Source organism: Mugil cephalus, chromosome 17 (genome assembly GCF_022458985.1).
Source record: "Mugil cephalus isolate CIBA_MC_2020 chromosome 17, CIBA_Mcephalus_1.1, whole genome shotgun sequence".
Taxonomy (NCBI): Eukaryota; Metazoa; Chordata; class Actinopteri; order Mugiliformes; family Mugilidae; genus Mugil; species Mugil cephalus.
Genome location: NC_061786.1, coordinates 20,099,563 through 20,119,203, shown reverse-complemented (window position 1 = coordinate 20,119,203; position 19,641 = coordinate 20,099,563). Strand labels below are relative to the sequence as shown.

General features: G+C 41.1%; 1 protein-coding gene across 1 annotated transcript in view; it reads left to right on the top strand.

The window, feature by feature from the left end:
- The first annotated feature begins 2,961 nt into the window (after window positions 1–2,961).
- galnt16 (UDP-N-acetyl-alpha-D-galactosamine:polypeptide N-acetylgalactosaminyltransferase 16) overlaps window positions 2,962–19,641 on the top strand; it is a 38,006-nt gene continuing 21,326 nt past the window's right edge. The window contains exons 1-5 of the mRNA XM_047611630.1: window positions 2,962–3,416; window positions 11,162–11,343; window positions 14,440–14,538; window positions 14,655–14,722; window positions 18,766–18,831. Coding sequence (XP_047467586.1) covers window positions 3,204–3,416; window positions 11,162–11,343; window positions 14,440–14,538; window positions 14,655–14,722; window positions 18,766–18,831 — 628 coding nt within the window. The 5' untranslated portion in view covers window positions 2,962–3,203. The remainder of the gene's footprint in view (window positions 3,417–11,161; window positions 11,344–14,439; window positions 14,539–14,654; window positions 14,723–18,765; window positions 18,832–19,641) is intronic.

Below are 19,641 nucleotides of genomic sequence, written 5' to 3'. Positions count from 1 at the left end.
GGGCGTCGTGAAGAGTAGGAAGACGGCTTACATGTATAATGAGATTAACCTCCAAGCACCGAGCTCCGCAGAGACACCAGACACAGTTCACAGAGCTCCGCTCGCAGCTCATATCACTGAATTTTTACAAAGCTGCAGTCTCCCGATGAAAGGGAAGTTCATGCTATCCGCGGTAAAGCCGAAGGTTTTCAAGCGATTCCTCATTTAAAGCTGCTGTTATGTCAGTTTTTTTTTTTTTTCACAGATCACAGACCCAAAATCTGCTTATTTTTTTTTGTTCCGTGCACACGCTGCCTTCAACATGAGCCCATTCTGAGTTAATCGTCTCTGTTCAGGGTTAAATTTCAAACATACCTGCAATCCATTAATAAATACTTAAACGTTTTGGAGTTAAATGCTGTTTTGGTCACTTTAAATAACCAAATGTATGAGTATGTGCAACCTGACCACCCAAATGTTTGATTTACCTTTAATAAAGCCACTACAAGTAGTGGAAATATGAAAATACAGCAGATTTGATAAGACGTTTTGTGCAGAAAGTCATTAATCCCACCATGTTTTATCTCTAAAATAAAACGCTTCACAGATTAGCTGCAGCTGGAAATCAATTTTCCTCTGACTCCGTGTTGCTCTGTCTCTGGATCTGGTTCCTTTGTGTTTCTGATGAGGGAAAACTCCCTGTGTCTGTGCTGCTGGTGGGCCCAGCTGTGTGGACGCTGTTAGGTGGGGTCGGATGAGCTCATGCTGTGGTCTGTTTTTATGTTTCTTCTGGCAGAGCGGGAATAAGATGAACACTTTCAGCTTCCCCGGCTCTGTTATGCCTCTGGGGTGTTAATGCAACGGCTCTGATTTCTTCACTGGTGTGCGCGGATGTTTAAAGGCCGTTGTGGATTTTGGTGATGGGGTCCTCTCGGTCTAATGTATTCTGACTTTTTTTTTTTTTTACGCCTTGCAGATTCATTCGCACACTGAAGAAGTCACAGAGGTCATTTGTGCAAACTCTGAATTAACTTGAAAAGGAGTTGAATATTCATGCAACTGCAAAGTCTTCTTCTTCTTCTTCTTCCTCTTGATCAATTCAGCTGCAGACTCTTAATTCGAATGCATAATTGAAAATGCATACCCAGAATACTGTTCTGAGCTGCTTCTTATTCAGATGGGACACATATGTTGCAGTAGTAAGTGTGCACTGAAAGTCCGGCTGAGGGGGAAGAAGCCTACGAGAAATTAAAGTGTCAGTTTATTTAAATTAACACGTTTTCTCATTTGTATGTGGATAGTTTGGGATTTATTTTGCTTTTCTTTGCACTGACAAAGGCCGCACCTTGACCCTGACATCACAGAAAGTTTATCAACAGATGGGACTCGAGGAAAATTGAGAGGCGAGAGGTCAAAGGGAAGGAATGAAAGAGGTCAGATGAAGAGACGGGTGATGATGTTCAGATGTGGAAAAGAGGAGTGAGTAGAGAAAACAGAGGGAGGAGTCGGAATGAAGCTCATCCCTGAGTCATAACAATCTAATTAAAAGCTACAGAGTAAATATCCCCCATTAAAAACTCCAGGATGTTTTGTGGATTAAGAATAAAGCTGAGTTTAGTCCTCAGCAGTGGGTCTATTCAGAGCCCTCGCCTGCGCTGTAAGCATTTTCAGACAATGGTGACTGGAACTGAGCGGCTCCCGCTGAAGTTGGAGTGAATAAACGTCGAGGAACCGTAAAGATTAGTGAACACAGAGGAGAGAGGAGACGTGTGAGTGGACGGTGCACAAATAAATGAACTGCACTGACCTGCGTTACGTTAACGTGGAGGATTATTCTAAACCTGGACCAATAAAACCCAGACTATCTCCCCTGAGATCAGTTAGAAACGTTTTTTTGTATTTTGCATGAAGAAAATCACACACGTCATGATTAAACAACTTGTTTAATTGATATATTCATTTATTTTATACAGTATTTATATATCTTGTATCATTTTATACATACATACTCTATACATCAAATATTTATCTACACATATGCCATGTCTATTCCATATTATATGCTCTTACATTACATCATCCCATATTTTCATATTCTAGTATATTCCATATAGATATATCTTTTTGTACATTTCTACCTCACTCTACCATTATTTTGTACCTTTTTACTGCCTTGTGATTCAAATCTATCTCTTAAATTGGTCAACAACTAATGTTTCAAACAAAAATACTAAAATCCTGCACATTTTTGCTTTTCATCCGGGAGAAATAGCAGCTTTCCTCCATTTTTATATCAGAAACTGAAGCAAATGACCGTGGCTCATCCTGTACACTCTCAGATATGTGGTTATTTTTAATTAGCGCCAAAAGAAAATTACTCATTTAAGCAGAAAAACAGTGAAAGCAGCCTGCAATTAAAGAAAATAAATAAGCAAATAAATGTAATTTTCTTTATGCAGGATAACTCTGGACCATTACTGGCCAATATTACATGTTGTTGTGACCTTATGAATTATTATACTCGCTAATATGTTTTAAACTGATCATATTTGTTGCTTGTAAAGTCTTAAATAAATATATGGATGATTATAAACCTGCAGAACATTAATGGAAGACGCTTCTTTATGCAGTATAAGTTAATGCATGGGCTACATTATACTGGAAGGATGCAAACAAGGGGAAGGGCTTAAGGTTTTAAAGGGAAAGACGTGATGTTCTTGAAGTAAAATACAAAAGGAGTTTAAAAAAAAAAAGCCACAACGAGTGGAGGTTAAAAGGTGGAGAGATTGACCCTCCTCTGCTCTGTCTCCCCCGCTGATATGAACCCAGAAGTGAGTGGATCCTCGCTGGATGCGTTTCTTTTTTTTTTTTTTTTTTTTTTTTTTGCACGGACAAACCCCTTCCTTCGTTGTCACCAGTGGATGGTATAAAGTGCGCGCGTGCACGAGTGCATGATGTGTGCGTGCACGGACGGGGGATGCTTATGACTCGGCGCTAGGACCGTGGCTCTGTCAGTGCGCAAATCCCAGCAGAGAGGAGGCAGAGCTCCGGCAGCAGAAGAGGCTGCTGCCGCTCACGGAGACGCACGCACTGAGAGACGGAGAGGGTGGGGGAGAGGTTGTCTGTCAGAGCTGCGGTTCAACCCATCACCGGCGGGGGAGGCTGCACCTTCTGCCCGCGGACGGACCTGAACCAGCCGGGCTCGCCCTCCATATGGGCTCACCATGCGCAGGATACGGGCCAACGCCATCGCGATTCTGACCGTTGCGTGGATCCTGGGCACGTTCTATTACCTGTGGCAGGACAACAAGCCGCAGTCGTCGTCGTCGTCGTCTCCGTCGTCGTCGGCGTCGCAGACCCGCGGCAGGGGCCACGGGCAGAAGGCGGTCCCCGGGCGGCTGGAGATCCACCGCGACGACAGGACCATCCCGCTGATAGTGAGTGAGAGGAGAGGGGGGAGCGAAGGGGGAGAAACAGAGATGAGGAGGTGGTGGTGGGTGTTAGGTTAGGGAGACGGGAGCCGCTGCAGGAGAGTGTGTGCTGCATGTTGATGTGCATGTGTGTGTGAGACCTGGTGGTGGTGGTGATGAGGATGGAGGAGGAGGAGGAGGAGGAGGTGGCGGTGGCGCACAGCTGGGTGCCACAGCAGGAATGCGTTTGACGGGCATGCACGGACTCAACACGCCGCCTCCAGTCTCCTGCATTCCCATCACCATCCTCACTATTATTATTATTATTATCACTACTACTCCACAGGCTGTGCCGCACAATCATCTCGGTGTCTTTGTGTTTCCCTTTCTCTCCTGCTTTCTGCCCGAGCCCGGGAGAAATCTCAAGTGCCCGTAAGAGGCTTTCCATAAGTCCTGCGCGTCGTGCGCAAACGCCTCGTAAACCATATTATGCTCAGACCTTTTTTTTCCCGGGGCTGCACAAGTGAGGTGGAAAACATCCAGCTCTCAGGTCTATACTCTGTCATTAAAGGGCCCCCGGGTGGGCTGTCGCCGCCTGCGTCAGGGGCGGAGGAGCAGGAGGAGGAGGAGGAGGTGGTGGTGGAGGAGAAGGAGTGAAAATAACCTCTGGTGGACGCCGTGGCTCGTGGGCTCGTAGGCTCGTAGGTGTGCTGGTTGTCAGGCTTCTCCGTGTAACCTCGGGGCTTTGACACGGCCCACAGACAGGACTCACCGCCGTGGCTGAGCGCGTGCCAGCTCGGATTAGAAACCCGTCTCTGTTTGGCTGCGGGCTCTCAGCTGCATTAAGTGGAAAGAGATACTAGACCTGTAGCCCTGGCCTGTGCTGCTGGAGCTGTAAATAAAGTGAGCGGGGATCAGAGTGTCTACCTGTCAAAGGGGGCACATCACTGACGAACGTAAAAGAATGTAAATCCTGGCTAAAATATTATAAAGATACTTTCAATCAACCCGTTACTTACTGTGTTGTAATTTGAGGAGATTAGTGAATTAGTGAATCAATAAGAGGCCTCAGCTGTGCAAGGACTATTATGATTCAGTTTAATGTGTGAAGCAGACACAGAGAGACAGACGTGGACAGAGACAGAGACAGTGGAAGCGTTTTCTTGTATCAGTTCGTTCTTTGAACTGTTTGTTCAGATGAATGTTTGATTTGCTCAGTGGGGTCGTTCACCTTTTACACCAAACTGAGATTCTTCTCTCTGTAGTTTGTTCTGGTAATCTGACCTGGAGCTCACAGGCTGCCAGCTCCACCACCGGCTCCCACACGTCTTTCTTTCTTTCTTTCTTTCTTTCTTTCTTTCTTTCTTTCTTTCTTTCTTTCTTTGCCTTTTTATAATTGTCTTTTCCGTCCATGTCATCCTTTCTTTCTTTCTTTCTTAGCCCTTTTTTCTTTTTCTTCCTCTCCTTTGCCTTGTTTCCCATCCATATATTCACATCTTTCTTTCGTTCTTTCTTTCTTTCTTTCTTTCTTTCTTTCTAACAGCCCTTTTCCCTCCATGTCATGTTGTTTCTGTCCTTTGTACCCCTCTTTTATCTTTCCTTCCTCTTCTACTCTCCTTTCTTTCTTTCTTTCTTTTTTGCCTTTTTATAATTCTTTTCCATCCATGTCACATTCTATCTCTCCTTCTTATCCCTTTTTTCTTCCCGTCATTTGATTTATATGTTTCCCTTCTTCTTTCTTTCTCTTTCTATCCTCATCTCCTGTTCTTTCCGGCTGTACATTTCCATCCTTTCTTTCTTTCTTTCTTTCTTTCTTTCTTTCTTTCTTTCTTTCTTTCTTTCTTTCTTTCTAACAGCCCTTTTCCGTCCATGTCATGTTCTTTCTGTTCTTTGTATCCCTGTTTTATCTTTCCTCCTCTTCTACTCTGTTCTTTCTTTCTTTCTTTCTTTCTTTCTTTCTTTCTTTCTTTCTTTCTTTCTTTCTTTCTTTATTTGTCCCACAGTGACTAAATTACAGTTTCTAACCACGTCCATGGAGGCAGAAAAGTAACAAGAATAATGAGATAAAAATAGAACAGAACAAACAATATATTAATAATGACTGTCTGATATTGCACTGAGTTGTAGTGTTTAACCTTGAGGAATATATTATATATATTTTTATATTTATTTACTTTTATCTTTTCCTCCTTTTTTTCATTATTATTATTATTATTATTATTATTATTATTATTATTATTATTATTTCATTCGTCTTTCCTCCAGTGCCCATCCCTCCAGCGCTCCCCCGCCTCCTTCCGTCCCTCCATTTAAGTACGTTCATTAGCAGCATTTGATTCACTCCTGACGTCATCCGTGAAAGTTGTCTGCTGGCTCCTATTTCCTCTCTTTTCCCAGCGCTGACGGTAATGGAGTGTGTGAACATTGCTCTTCAGTCTAATTCGGTTTCTGTCTGACCTGCACATCTGCTGCCGAGGCCTCATGTCGTAAACATGTGAGGACGGCAGAGCCATCAGTTGGTCGTCATCCCCCTCTTTAACCTAACGTCATGTGTACACATTAGTAGTGATCCATTATTTACGCCCGGGTCGGTGTCGGTGTTCTTGGACTCTGCAGACATGTGACCGTATAAACACTTCCCGGGAGAATTAGGTTAAATGTGCCGTTAACAACCTCGTCTGGGCTCGGATTAACGGCAGATTCGGTTACTGTAACTCAAAGCGTTTGAGAGAGGACAAAGGTTTATTTATCTGCACAATATGGCAACTTTCACTGCACCATCATCTCATATGAAGCCCCCGAAAACAACATAACCTGAAACCTCGTCTGATTATTTATTAACATCCCAGCTTCATCAATACTGCATCCGTGCACACCAGCAAATACTGTGTGTGGTTCAGCTAACCAAACTATATCTCTCCTGTGAAACAATCCAATTTTTTGCAATATTATTTAGTTTAAGAAATACATGTAGAATGCTTAAATTGTGCTTCCAATTAATTAATGAGTTTGTAAAACCACCTGCAGCTCAAGACAAATAGGTTGCTAACGCCTCCAACAGACTGTATGTGCAACACAGACAATAATAGTAATAATAATAATAATAATAATAATAATAATAATAATAATAATAATAATAAATGTAATTTGTATTGCACTTTACATTTTAACAATCCCAAAGTGCTACATTCATCAAAATGCTTTTTTAACCTCCTGAGACCCTGCGTCCTCACATGGGGACGTTAAGTTTTAAGGTTTGTCCTAAGTAAGTTTTAACTTTTGTCATTAATTAGTACTTGATTGAAGACATTAAATCATTATTTGCAATTCTGCTTTTGTCTAAACCTTGTTCAGACATGAAAATTAACATATTGTTACATATTGGTGACTTTATTATAATCCTGACTGAAACAATCCCTGAGTCCACGCATGAGGACATCATTTTTTTTTCTAAAAGCTACTTCCTGTTTAAAGGATATCCTTAGTTTTTATAGTCAATAGCTACTAACCCCAAATAAAGACAAATGGGGACATTAAAAATGCATATTAAACAAAAGCTCAGGTCTCAGGGGGTTTACTGGGGTTCCTGTAGGTTCCTGTAGGTTCCTGTAGGTAAAGGGTTTGTGTCCGTGAATGCACTGATGAGGGAGACCTTGTATTCAATTCTGAATTGGACCGGAAGCCAGTGAAGAGTTTTCAAGATGCAATTTTATGCATTAAACTAGCAGAATTGTTAGATAGATTCCATGTTTCCTGCGTCACCTAAACACATCATAAATAGGATTAAATGCACAACATCACCGCTACATACACACAACAGTGTGTTGTGCTCTGCAGAGCCCTTTAACTCGGCTTAGAAGAGCCAGCAGACGAGGTTCATGTTTAATTCAGCAGACCGAACCCCGAAGAGCCCTCTGTTATTTTTGTCTTATTATCTTCAGAGTGCCATTTTTTTTTTTTTTAGCTTTTAACTTTTAATCACATGAGACTTGACGATTACAAAGTTTTGGAAAGACTTACTGCCATCTTATTTGGCTGTAGTATCCATCTCAGATGAAAATTATAATATAGTATCTAAATCTATCGGCTGAACATGTGAAGTATACTCAAAGCTAAATCCAGTAAAACTAATAGTAAAGTGATAAATATAGGCCTGTAGCTCTGCTCGTGTGATTCACTAATGATCATAACATGGATGAGACATGTATATTTTAACAGTCAGAGCAAACAGATGAGACTTGATGAAGCCGTACCTTCATAGATTTTTTACATGCATAGTTAAAGAGGTTGAACTCTGTGGGATATTATCTCCATGTACCTGTGTGATCACTTAAAATCCCTGAAATGTGAAGCGTTTTTGGCAGGTAACTATAATTAGTAATGTTTGGCATGCAGAAGAAGTAAGTAGATGTCATTAGAAATCTCTCAGCCTCTAATTAGTACTTAGGTGTGGAGTGGTCTGAAAACTGTGGAGATGCTCTTGAAGTGGGAGCACGCTGCGAGCTCACGCATCTTGATCTTCATTTTACTGATGAATTGAACTGAACTGAACTCAAATGTGAGTGTTCACGATGCAGAGGCTTGTGTTTGCATATATTTTTCTTGTGAAGATGGTGTTGTTTGTGCAAAATACTGTGAAAAAACACATTTTTTACTGGACTCTGAAGGACTTAATTCATCATGTTTGCATTTGTTGGGGGCTCTAAGCAAGTGGCTTGTGGTAGCATTGTGGTTACACACTTGGATAAGTCTTGTGTGGTGCCATTTATATAACCTTTGTATTTATGGTGCATTTATTTATTCCAACAAAGACAACAGAAACTTATACTTTATGTAATATTTTCCTCCATTAACTATTAGTTGCTCCTCTTGATTGTTACAGTATATGTAGCATTTAGCTCTTTAGCTCCGTTAGCCGTTTACACCTAGCTAGTTTGTTCCTCATATGTTTTATGGCTAAGAAATACATTTTGCTAACTTTAGGAACCAACCTAGAGACCAACCTAACAACCTAGATACATTATTTCTGTCTTTTTGTGAAATTTTGACTGTGTTAATAATTCCAGAAATGTCTTCAAGATTCAAGCTAATGCATCTGCTAGCTTGGGTTTTGTACGGAAGCCCTAAGTGGCCATGCATTCATACATATTATTTCCTCCGTTTTCCTGTGATAATGACTTAATTTCCTCTGTTTGCTCGAGATCTCAAGTTATCAAGTTTTGTTATTTCCGGAAAACAAAGCTTTGTTTTACTTAATCGTTATCTAGCAAACATTAAAGCACAAAACAAATGGCTCACTTTACAGTAGACCTATTACGTTAGGCTATTATTTTACTACATTATAACGTTAGTGTTAAGGGCATCCATTAGTCAGAATGACATAACACTCTCTAATTAAATATATCGAGCTCTTGAGAAAACAAAACTTTGTTTTGCTGAGAAAACGATATAAATAACTCGTTATCTCAAGAAAACGAGCCCGCTCGTTCACTCGAAATTAACTCGTTATCAAAGGAAAATGGAAAAAAGATAATATGTGCCTCCATGGCCACTTAAGGCTTCCGTAGTTTGCTTTAATTTGCGTGTTTATCTTTTTTTTTTGTAATAAACTTTATTGAGAAATACAAGGCGACACGAATATCCTCCTACACAAAAACAATGAAAAGGGCGCACAAATCTAAAGTCTTAGTGACTTTCTTATTAGTAGAACGTCTCATAGTTTTAATATATTGCTTGACCTCATTTTCAAAGATGGAGAGGAGTGGTTTTTGGTGAGTGTATCGACATTTATGGATATAGCATTCGGCTAAGTGTATAATTAGATTCATGATATAAGCAGATGAAGGCAAAGAAGTCAAACAATATATGTTCAAATAAAATTAAAAATGTGGTTTAATACAAGTACAAATAAAGCCGTAAATATCCTCCCATAAATTTGTGGAGAAAGGACAGTTTATCTATCCATCTAGCTAGCTAGCTAGCTAGCTAATTTGAAAGCAGCATTTTTCGCTACCACCTGAGCTAAGTTACTTGTTAGCTAGTAGCTAAATAATGTTGCTTTTTAATTTGTTTGTGTTTACTCTGACCTTTTAAGATAGTGAGTTAATAGTGGGTTATTGATTTATATAATTTGAGTTTTCTTTGTAACATTTTCTATTTCAAGATAACCTGGTTGTTAGCTTGACTGTTAGCATTTAACATGTTGTTTTCACAGTTTAGCTAGGTACCTTAATGGAGGAAGTATAAAGGCATAATGAAAGGATGAGGTTGTTGGGAATATCAATGTTATCCTTAGACATAAGATAATTTTAATACATTAGTTCATATGCTGATTCTGTACATTTATTTTTATTTTAGCAGATATTACTTATATTTTATTTTAGTTTTTACTTGTGGTGTTTCTTTTATTTGCAACTAACTGTGACCAAGCAACTTCCCTTGTGGATCATTAAAGTTTGTCTAAGACTATTTAAATCTGACTTTTCCAAAATTTCCCAAAAGTTTCGAGGTTGTGACGGAGACATGTGTGATGCTCATGTGGCGTTTATTTGTGAACACAACCCCATTTGAAAGCAGCGTGATGCAGAACATAATTTGCAGTTATCTTGAGGCGTGTAGGCCAACATTCACTTTCGCTTAGCTCCGTGTTTCCTAACGACTCTATTTACTATTTACTCCAGCAAGACGCAATTTGCAAGTTGCTGGGTGCCATGTCGAACAGCTTCTTGTTCCATCTGAATTTGACACCATGAACACGACGAGGGTGGCCAAAACAGTAAACAAGAGAGCGAAGCCACAGAAGTGAGATGAGTCAGATTGTTTTCTGTGGGTTTTGTCACAGTAGGCGTCGTCATTTCATCTATTGTGTGTGTTAGTTTTTTCCGTCAGTCTGCTTTCTGTCTGTGAATCCTTCATTGACGTTTTGGGTCACACTGCTCCTCCGGTCAGACTGAAAATGAGGTCATGCTCACCTGAAATCCTCCATCTACACCGACCTTTGATAAAGCAGCACTGAACAAAACTTGTCTTTCTCTCTGTCCATTTCACCGCTACCCCTCTTTGATGAGGGCTCCTCTCGTCTCGCTTTACGTATTCATCAGCTGCTCTAACCTCCCACTCACCCAGCACTGCCGGCCAGCGCTAAAGCTCCTTGAGGGGAAAATCCATTAATTACTCATGATTTATGGGCTGTGTCTCCTGTGTTTGATGAGTGCCCATCCCGTTTTGCTCGGTCAGTACTGACACGGTGACCCCAATAAGAAAACGGCATTTGCATTTTAATCACGTTGGCCGATACTTTTCTGGAAACTGGATTAAAAAGTCAAAGCAATTTATTTATTTTAACAAGGGGCGGTGCAATTTAATAACCGCTGCGAAAGTTAGTTTGCAGAGGAGCTATTTTTCTTCATCGTCCTGAAACAGACTGACAAGAGAATATTAATGTTGTTGAAAACCATCATGCTGGGTTTTTACTTAGCAATAAAAGAGTAGGGGATTAGTATTGGATGAGAAATATTTAAATTTGGAGGAGTTTATTGGCTAATATTGCAGCCAGGATGCTGTGTGTGTTGCTTATTACTCTTTTTATTATTGTGAAGCATTGACTGTTTTCTTTTTTTTTCTGAGACAGACAGTTAATTCCCTTCTTGAGCACAACGTGTGCTGCTGTGTTTTCATCGTCGTGTGTGCACATGAGTTATTTCGCGTCTCAACCGTTCATATCAGCCCAGTTCTTCTAAGCATTTTAAGTGCCCCCTCCCTCTCCTGTGCAGGTGACGCAGCCCCCTCGGGCCGAGCAGCAGGGTCAGCTGCTGGGCAGCTTCGACGAGAGGGCCTACCTGGCAGCGAAGCAGCTCAAACCCGGCGATGACCCCTACAGGGAGCACGCCTTCAACCTGCAGGAGAGCGACCGACTGGGCCCCGACCGAGCCATCCGGGACACCCGACACTACAGGTGAGTGCCGTTAAATTAAAAAGCTCTCGACGCCCCGCATGCATGTGCTGCCTGCCCGCTTTGATCTGCGCAAGTGGATCAGGGACAAATCCCAACGTGAGCTGGATTTGGAGCTGTGCAGAAAGATCCGTCCCATGATCTCATCGATATTTTAAATGAGTCTTTACCTGTCGTGAGTTTAGTCCTTGCAAAATAAATCATGATAAATCACTGGCGAACACATTGTTTGACACCAGGCTGTTTCTCCATCTGTCCACCAATGAGCAACAATGGGAGGGAAAGATTTTCTGAAAGATATGGTATGCATTTGAAATGAAAGAAATGGATTTTATTAATTAATTATGCATTTATTCTTCAGGGTATCTGCAGGGTCTTGAAAAGTATTAAAAGTTGATCATTCAATTCTTTAATACTTAAAATGCATTAAAAAGTCTTATCACGACTTTATGAGGTCTTAAAATTTGAAGGTATTTTTGAGGTGAAACAATGAAGTGTGTGAATTTATTCGTTTGATAAAAACTGGACGACTATGGGTGCGTTTGTAAATTGTGACAGAAATTCAGAGGCATAAATAATGTGCAAGTGTTTGTACACTAAACATGTATATGAGCCTTCGATTTATTCACCCAGCCTGTTTGAATTCTGTTGTATGATAGTGGTCTATAGTCTTTATCATAAACTATAACTGTTATGTTAAAGGTGTCACTGATGTAAATGGTTGTAATTCAAAGTGGTGCTGAGGTATTAGAAGATACTGAGAAGGTTTTGAAAAATGTATTGAAATTAACCTCAAGATTTCTGTACATGCCCTGTTCTTCTTTGGCTCATTTTAACCACAAATAAGTAAAGTCAAAATTAAAGTTAGGTAAACATGGACGTCCCTTCGCTGAAATGAATACACTCTGAATCAACCCGCTCCTCTTTGAGAGTTGGAAGTGAAATTCTTCAGAGCCTTCTTACTTTTCTCTAATTTATTTAAACCCCACATATCAGAGTTTTCTTTGTCTCACTAATGCTGCTGACCCGCATTCAACCAAACATTTCCCTTTTCATATTTATGCTATAATGTGACATTGACTCCTCATTTAAAGCATTTTGCCATTAAGTGCTACAATGAGACATAAATTAACAGGAGCAGATGAAAGTGAGTCGTGAGCTCAGTTGAGGTACTTAGAAGTCATTAAATGATCATTATTCTGAAGTTGTGTTTACCATTGTGACCATTTCACTCTTGGATGACATCATTCTCAATTAAAACATATGCATTCAGGACTATTTGAGCTTAAAAACTGCACAAGAGAGCCTTTCTGATGACGCATTTGCAGGATCCTCCAAATTCCACTTTCTCTTGTGACAGTCCAGTGTACTAACTGCTGGGAAACGTTTGGACCTGGCATTCATTCGTGTGGGTGTTACTTAGACATGTAGCACCCACCTACACCAGATCAGGCACCACCCACCCCATAGCAATGACACTCCTTGACAGCAGCCCCGTCCTAAATTATGCATAACTTTAAAACATGTTGTTGTCATGAAGTGAGAAATTTCTTATACAGGTCAAAACTGTTGTCTTTGTACTGGACTGTAAGGATGTTTATTTCTGCTGCCTTTTAACATGGAGGTCTATGGGGATTGACTCAGCCTCAAGTGGCCATTAGAGGAACTGCAGTTTTTGCAACTTAAAGGTTAGCATCATTTTTCAGGTTGGTGTTTATTGGCATGCAGGTACAAATTAAGCCAATATATGACTCAAGCCAAAAAATAGCAGCTTTATTAATGGGCTCATTTATGATATATTTAGTTATTTTAGAAACAAGCAGTGAATTAGTTACAGGAACGTGCTTCCATGTTCTTGTGCGTAGAGCTCCCAGCGACAGGTAGTAGATTAAAGCTGAGGGTCAGAAGTCTGTGCAGTCGTTGCCAGGCAACTGGGTATTTCCATGTCACTACAGCAACAATGCTGAGGCGACTCTGTGGGCCACCGTTTCCCAAAACTCTGGCCAGTTTGTGTATGCGTTGTCTAAAACGAAAGAAGGTAAACACGCTTCCCACTCTCTGTCAGGAGTAGCAGGACTCAGGGGTTCAAGACAAAAGGCATTTAATGAAAACAGAAAGCGCCGCAGAGATGGAAAGTAAATTCATAACGAGGCATGAACACAAAAGGGTGACAAACGACACGACAGAGAACAAAAGTGAAAAGCAGGGCGATATACACACAAGTGGGCAGAGGGGTGAGGAGGAGGAGGAGGGTATGTCTGCAGACCCGGAGGCTGCAGATTCAAGACCCGCAATTCTAGGCACCTTGTTTGGTTCAGCAGCGCCCTCTATGTCACTGGAGGCCAACAGACGCCTTCATGGCCGACGTCATGGTCTCACTGTGACGTCACAAAATCAGCTGGAGGCAAAACAGAGGGAAGCTTGAGGCGAACACTGTCACAGAGTAACAGTAGAAGTTACATTTACTACTTTACTCTCCACAGTGGTTCCACTTACTTCAGAGAGGCTTCACTTGGTAAAGACAAACCAGACTTCGTCCCCTCTGTGTCCTGCTTTGGTCAAATCGTCCATCTAGTGAGTGAGAGTGTACGGGTCGTTGAATATAGTCCCGTCAGTCAGAGTCAGCTTTTTAAAATTAAACACTCATGATCTCAGGGAGTGAATGTATTAGTATATTCTCTAAAATATGCATTTTCCTCGTCCATTTTTTGCCAAAACAGTCCGTTAAAATATGCTAACCACCGTTTACAAGCTATAGTGTTTTGCCTCCAGCTAAGCCCCGCCCCTCAAAATACATCACACGGTTACAAACTGTCAAGGGGTCTGTATGGACAAGGACAGGAGTGTGAGTATTGAACTTAAAGAGGATATGAAACAACGGAACAGACAAAATACGGAAATAAAACATAGGAAAAATCAGCCTTTTTAAATAAAATTAGCTTTTTTTTAAATGCGTTTATGATACGTTTTGGGGTGTACTCTCCGCCATCTTTATTTAACGTCACTCCTATGTCATCAGATGTGTTAGTTTGGAAGTTGGAAACTCAAAACATCTTCTTCTTCTTCTTCTTCCTCTTCTTCCTCTTCTCCTGGCTCTAGGTGTGCAGCTCTGAATTTTGATCCAGACCTTCCCTCCACCAGCATCATCATCACTTTCCACAATGAGGCTCGCTCCACTCTACTCCGCACCATCAAAAGGTAAAACAAAACGAACCCCTGAATCAGACGGGAGCAATGACACCGCCTAGTGTTTCCTCCCTCTCATCTCGTCCTTCTCCTTCTCCTTCTCCTCCTCGCGTCTCTCTCCCGCTCAGCGTCCTGATGCGAACTCCTCCGTCTCTGATTCAAGAAATCATCCTGATAGACGACTACAGCTCCGACCGTGAGTGTTTTTACTTTTCACTCTAAATTAATGCTAATTTTGCACGATGTGTGTGTGTGTTGAATGTGTGCAAGATTTTACATCTTCTCTGTCCTTTTCTTTTTAAAAAAAAATCAATAATTATAAAATCTGATGTGGCTCATCAAAACATATGTGGTGCACTTTTGATCTCCAGGCGTCTTCACGCCAACATCAGTATGAATGTTTGACATAAATGTCAAAGGGACAATGAAAAATCCAAATAATCTGAAATGTTTAACGTCCTTCAGTGACGTGTGAAAGCACGGAAAGTCTGAAATGCAGTCAGAGTTGTGGATTTTTTATGTAAATTAGGGAAATGAAAAGTCCATTAACATCAGAGGAAGAGCAGAAATGAGCGACCAAACCATGAGCTTCCCTTCTTCTTTTTCATGTAAAATAGAATTAGAAGACATTAACCTTGACATTTAGAAAATCAGTTTAATAGCGCCATAAAAAAATGTTTTCATGTGCCTAACCACGACTGACTGTGCAGTTAGAGGATAACCACATTTTGGTAATTACGCCACTTTGTCAGCATTAGACGGGGAGAATTACGTGAGCTCAGGGTTTACGCCGTCCACGGCGCTTTCTCTCTCTAATCGCAACCACATGCGGGTCTGTGGGAACGGGACGGGACGACCGACCTACATTCACCGTGTGCTCAGACGCGCTCCTAGGTGTCAGATCTGGCCAGACATCTAAACAGTGGAGTCTCAGTGGCAGCAGCAGCGGGAGCTCCATTAGCTCACTAATGCATCGTTTATTCCCCCTCTGCCGCCACCGCTGCCGCTGCCAGTCTACCTGCACCCTGCAACGGGCTGGCAGGGAGCAGGGCATGGACCGGTCAGAGGAAGCAGAAGATTTTAACCTCCTTCCTGTTGAGGAACACCTTCAAACATTGTGGTTCCAGTTTGTGGCTTTTAGTTTTTAGACTGTGAGCCAATAAGCCTCCCGCCGGCTGACTCCTCTGCTTCCTCCGGAGCTTCTCTGTGGTTTCTCCTGCTGCTGTGTCTTGAGATTGGTTCATCGTACGACTTGCAGATCACTTCTGGAAACCAGTGTTCTTCTTTTTCTTTTTCCTTTGACATTCAAGCTTTTCATTTTATGGACATTTTGCAAACAAAAAAGTCGAGGATCACATGAGCAGCAGTGACAACCCCTGTAATAACAGTGTGACAACATAAATCATGAGTCAGCAAGGCCATCATATGACGCTAAAAGGAGTGAAATAAAACCTAGGATTTGCTTTATTGAGTAAATTTCTCCCCTAGCCTTCCTTTCAGTGATCGTTAATGAGGAAAAACCACATCAGACAGGGTTCCTAAAACATAAAATTAAGAATCATGTATATTTAGAATAATAAAAACTAATTATTAATTCCATAATTTATTTACTTTTGTTTTTTACCATGAAGTCTGGAAATTAGGGAAATTGTTTGGTCGCGGAATCTTTTGGTTGATTAGAAATTTTTTATATATTTTTTTTTTAAACTTTCCCACACAAATTTAAATTTCTTTAAATACACATTAACATGAATCAAACATATTTTAGTAAAAATGTTTAATGCAAAATTATAATAATAATGTATATTTATAAATAGCACTAGGCTGAGTTTAATAAAGAACAGAATAGGACGTCCCTAATTATCATAGAACCCAGGTTACATGAGTAACTTTCTCCCCCACACACTCCTAATTGCAGAAGTTTCTCCCTGTTAACCGCTCGCCTCTTTAGACAAGAAAATCACTGGTTGTTGTAAAATCCACCTCAGCTGATGCGCCAGCATGGGAACATTGCCACGGAAACCACAGTTTAAAACACCAGGATGCTGAAAGAAATTACAGAAATTTTTATCTGGATTTCAGAGTTGCACCCCGGAGCTATGTTTAAACCCGATTTAATCAGCCCGAATCTGCACTGATTTTAACGTAAGTGGTAATTAGATAAATACAGTTAAGTAAGGGCTCCTGTGGCCAAAGTGCAGGGGGAGTTCAGACATGTGCAGTCAGCTGATGCAGTGAGAATGTGAGCCGATTGTTTGCTTTACGTGACCTGGCGGGCCCGGCCAGGTGGAGGAGGTGGTGCAGGATGTCGGGCTGGGCTTTAATCCTGTTAAGGCTTGCCTTAATCATGAGGACACCGCCTTCAGCCGAGGACAGCGATCTTAACCGCGAGTGCATGTGACTCCCAGTAACTGTCGAGACAAGAATGCGCTCCAGTGAAGATTAATTCTGAGTTCTAGCACACAAGTTTTAGCCTAAATTACGTCCATTAAACTCCGACTTTGGATTTTTGTCATGCATTAGATTATGAGACTAATACTCGTCCCCCACTTGACATCGTTTTATTAGTTGCTACTGCTGCGAGGCTGCGTATTTCCACACTGTGGGATGAATAATTGATCATCTCATCTCATCTCATCTCATCTCATCTCATCTCATCTCATCTCATCTCATCTCATCTCATCTCATCATATCTCAGCTCGTTTCATCTCATCTCATCTCATCTCATCTCATCATATCTCATCTCATCATATCTCACCTCCTCATATCATCTCTCATCTCATCATCTCTCATCTCATCTCATCTCATCATATCTCATCTCATCATATCTCACCTCATCATATCATCTCTCATCTCATCATCTCTCATCTCATCTCATCTCATCTCATCTCATCACATCACATCACATCACGTCACATCACGTCACATCTCGTCACATCTCATCTCATCTCATCTCATCACATCACATCACATCACATCACATCACATCACATCACATCACATCACATCATATCTCATCTCATCATATCTCACCTCATCTTATCATCTCTCATCTCATCATATCTCATCTCATCTCATCATATCTCATCTCATCATATCTCACCTCATCATATCATCTCTCATCTCATCTCATCTCATCTCATCTCATCTCATCTCATCTCATCTCATCTCATCTCATCATATCTCACCTCATCATATCTCATCTCATCATATCTCACCTCATCATATCATCTCTCGTCTCATCATATCTCATCTCATCTCATCATCTCTCGTCTCATCTGCCCAGATGTGGCCCTATACATTTTTATCGAGGCTGCATCTGGTGGTGACTTATGTGGACTTGCTCCCAGAATGCATTTCGTTCACATCATAGAGTTTGCTGCTTAGAGAACGGCCACCCAGGTTACAAAAAACGAAATTTCAAAATCAAAATGCGCCGCAGTCAAAAGGCAGGATAGTCGAAACTCATGTAAATCCAACACAGAAAAACTGTGGCGAAACACGTAGGAGTACCATGTCTTCACCAAGTAAAACAGGAAGTGTGTACAAAGAGAAACGCCAACATCTGCTCAGTGGGCGTGATCCATGACTTCTTCGTCGTTTAGAGTCTCCTCCGTAAACATTGTCGCATATGTTTGGAGGTTTTCACCCACACACACCAGCTGTCCTCCTCCTCCTCCTCCTCCTCCTCCTCCTCTGAAGCCACGCTAACACACTCAAATCTCATTCTCCCAACCCGGTGAAACCGTTTTGTACACACAGCAAATTTAATCAGAGAGGATTACGTGTTGTCATGCTTGTTTCTGTCAGCGCTGCCGGGAGGGGAACAGGTCTGCTTGATCTACCCCACAATCCCTCTGCAAAAAAAAAAGAAAAAAAAAAGATCACACTCACTCTCTGATGCTAACGCTAATCCTCTCCAGGGTGTGTGTGTGTGTACCTGTTTGTAACAACTTGTGCAGCAACAAGCGATGATGGGAATGGGTTTGTTTATGGAAAATTTTTAATTCATTCATCTATTGTTTTTGCCTGAGCCGCTCATTTTTTTATTTTTGTTATTTTTTTTGACTGTTGCAGTGAGATGGAGTGTGCGTCCTTGTGTTTATGCGTGTTTATGTGCAGTAAATGGTGTTTGTGGAATTGTGACGGGTTTGACGAGGGCGATGAGGAGATGTTTTCCTCTCTGTGAGTGTTCCTCTTGTACCATAACACACCATCGCCTCTGCTCTCCTCTTCCAGCTGACGACTGCCAGCTGCTCGCTCAGATCCCCAAAGTGAGATGCCTGAGGAACGCAAGGCGAGAGGGTGAGTCGAGGAACGGGGGAGTCAAGGAGGGAGGGGGGAGGCAGCAGCAACGAGAGGCTTGAAGGACGCAGTATGTTGTGTGCTTTCTAATCAGTCTAGACACAAAGATGAGACAGACCGTTTAACATTTTATTTGCTAATAATAAGTCCTATTGAGATTAGAAATAAATGAGCAATAAAACATTGAAACAATAAAACAGAGTGACGGCTCTTCAACAGTGGCCTCTCAAGACAAACAGAGGCAATTACCATTTATTGTAATTTATTTATTTGCGCCATAATACAGGGACAATAATGTAGAAGAAGAAACAAAAAAAACCAACTGGGCTAATTCAAGGTACCTCCCCCATCAAAAAACTAAAATACCTTAATATAACTCGTCATGTGTAAAAGGAGGCTACTGTTTGACTCTTAACTGGACTCATCTTCACACTGTACATGTACATAACTTAACATACTTTCTTTTTTACTGTCATTTTGCACATTTTTAAACATTTCTTTTGCACTATGATACATCTACATCGCTGCTGCTGCACGTTATATTGTAATTTTTATCTTATTTTATCTGTAATTTTATTACATTCTCCTGAGCCATATACAAAATGACAAAGTTAGTCTAAGCTATTGTGCGTAGTCCTGCTGTATTAAAAAGGACTTCAGCCTGGATTTAAAGTTCATTAATGAAGCTGATGTTTTTGCTAAATCAGAGTATGAATTCCAAAGTAACAAACCTCTAGAAGTAATACAAAACTGAGTCTCTGAAAAGAAGAGGATGAAGTTGTAATAATGAACCGTAACAGTTCAATTCAT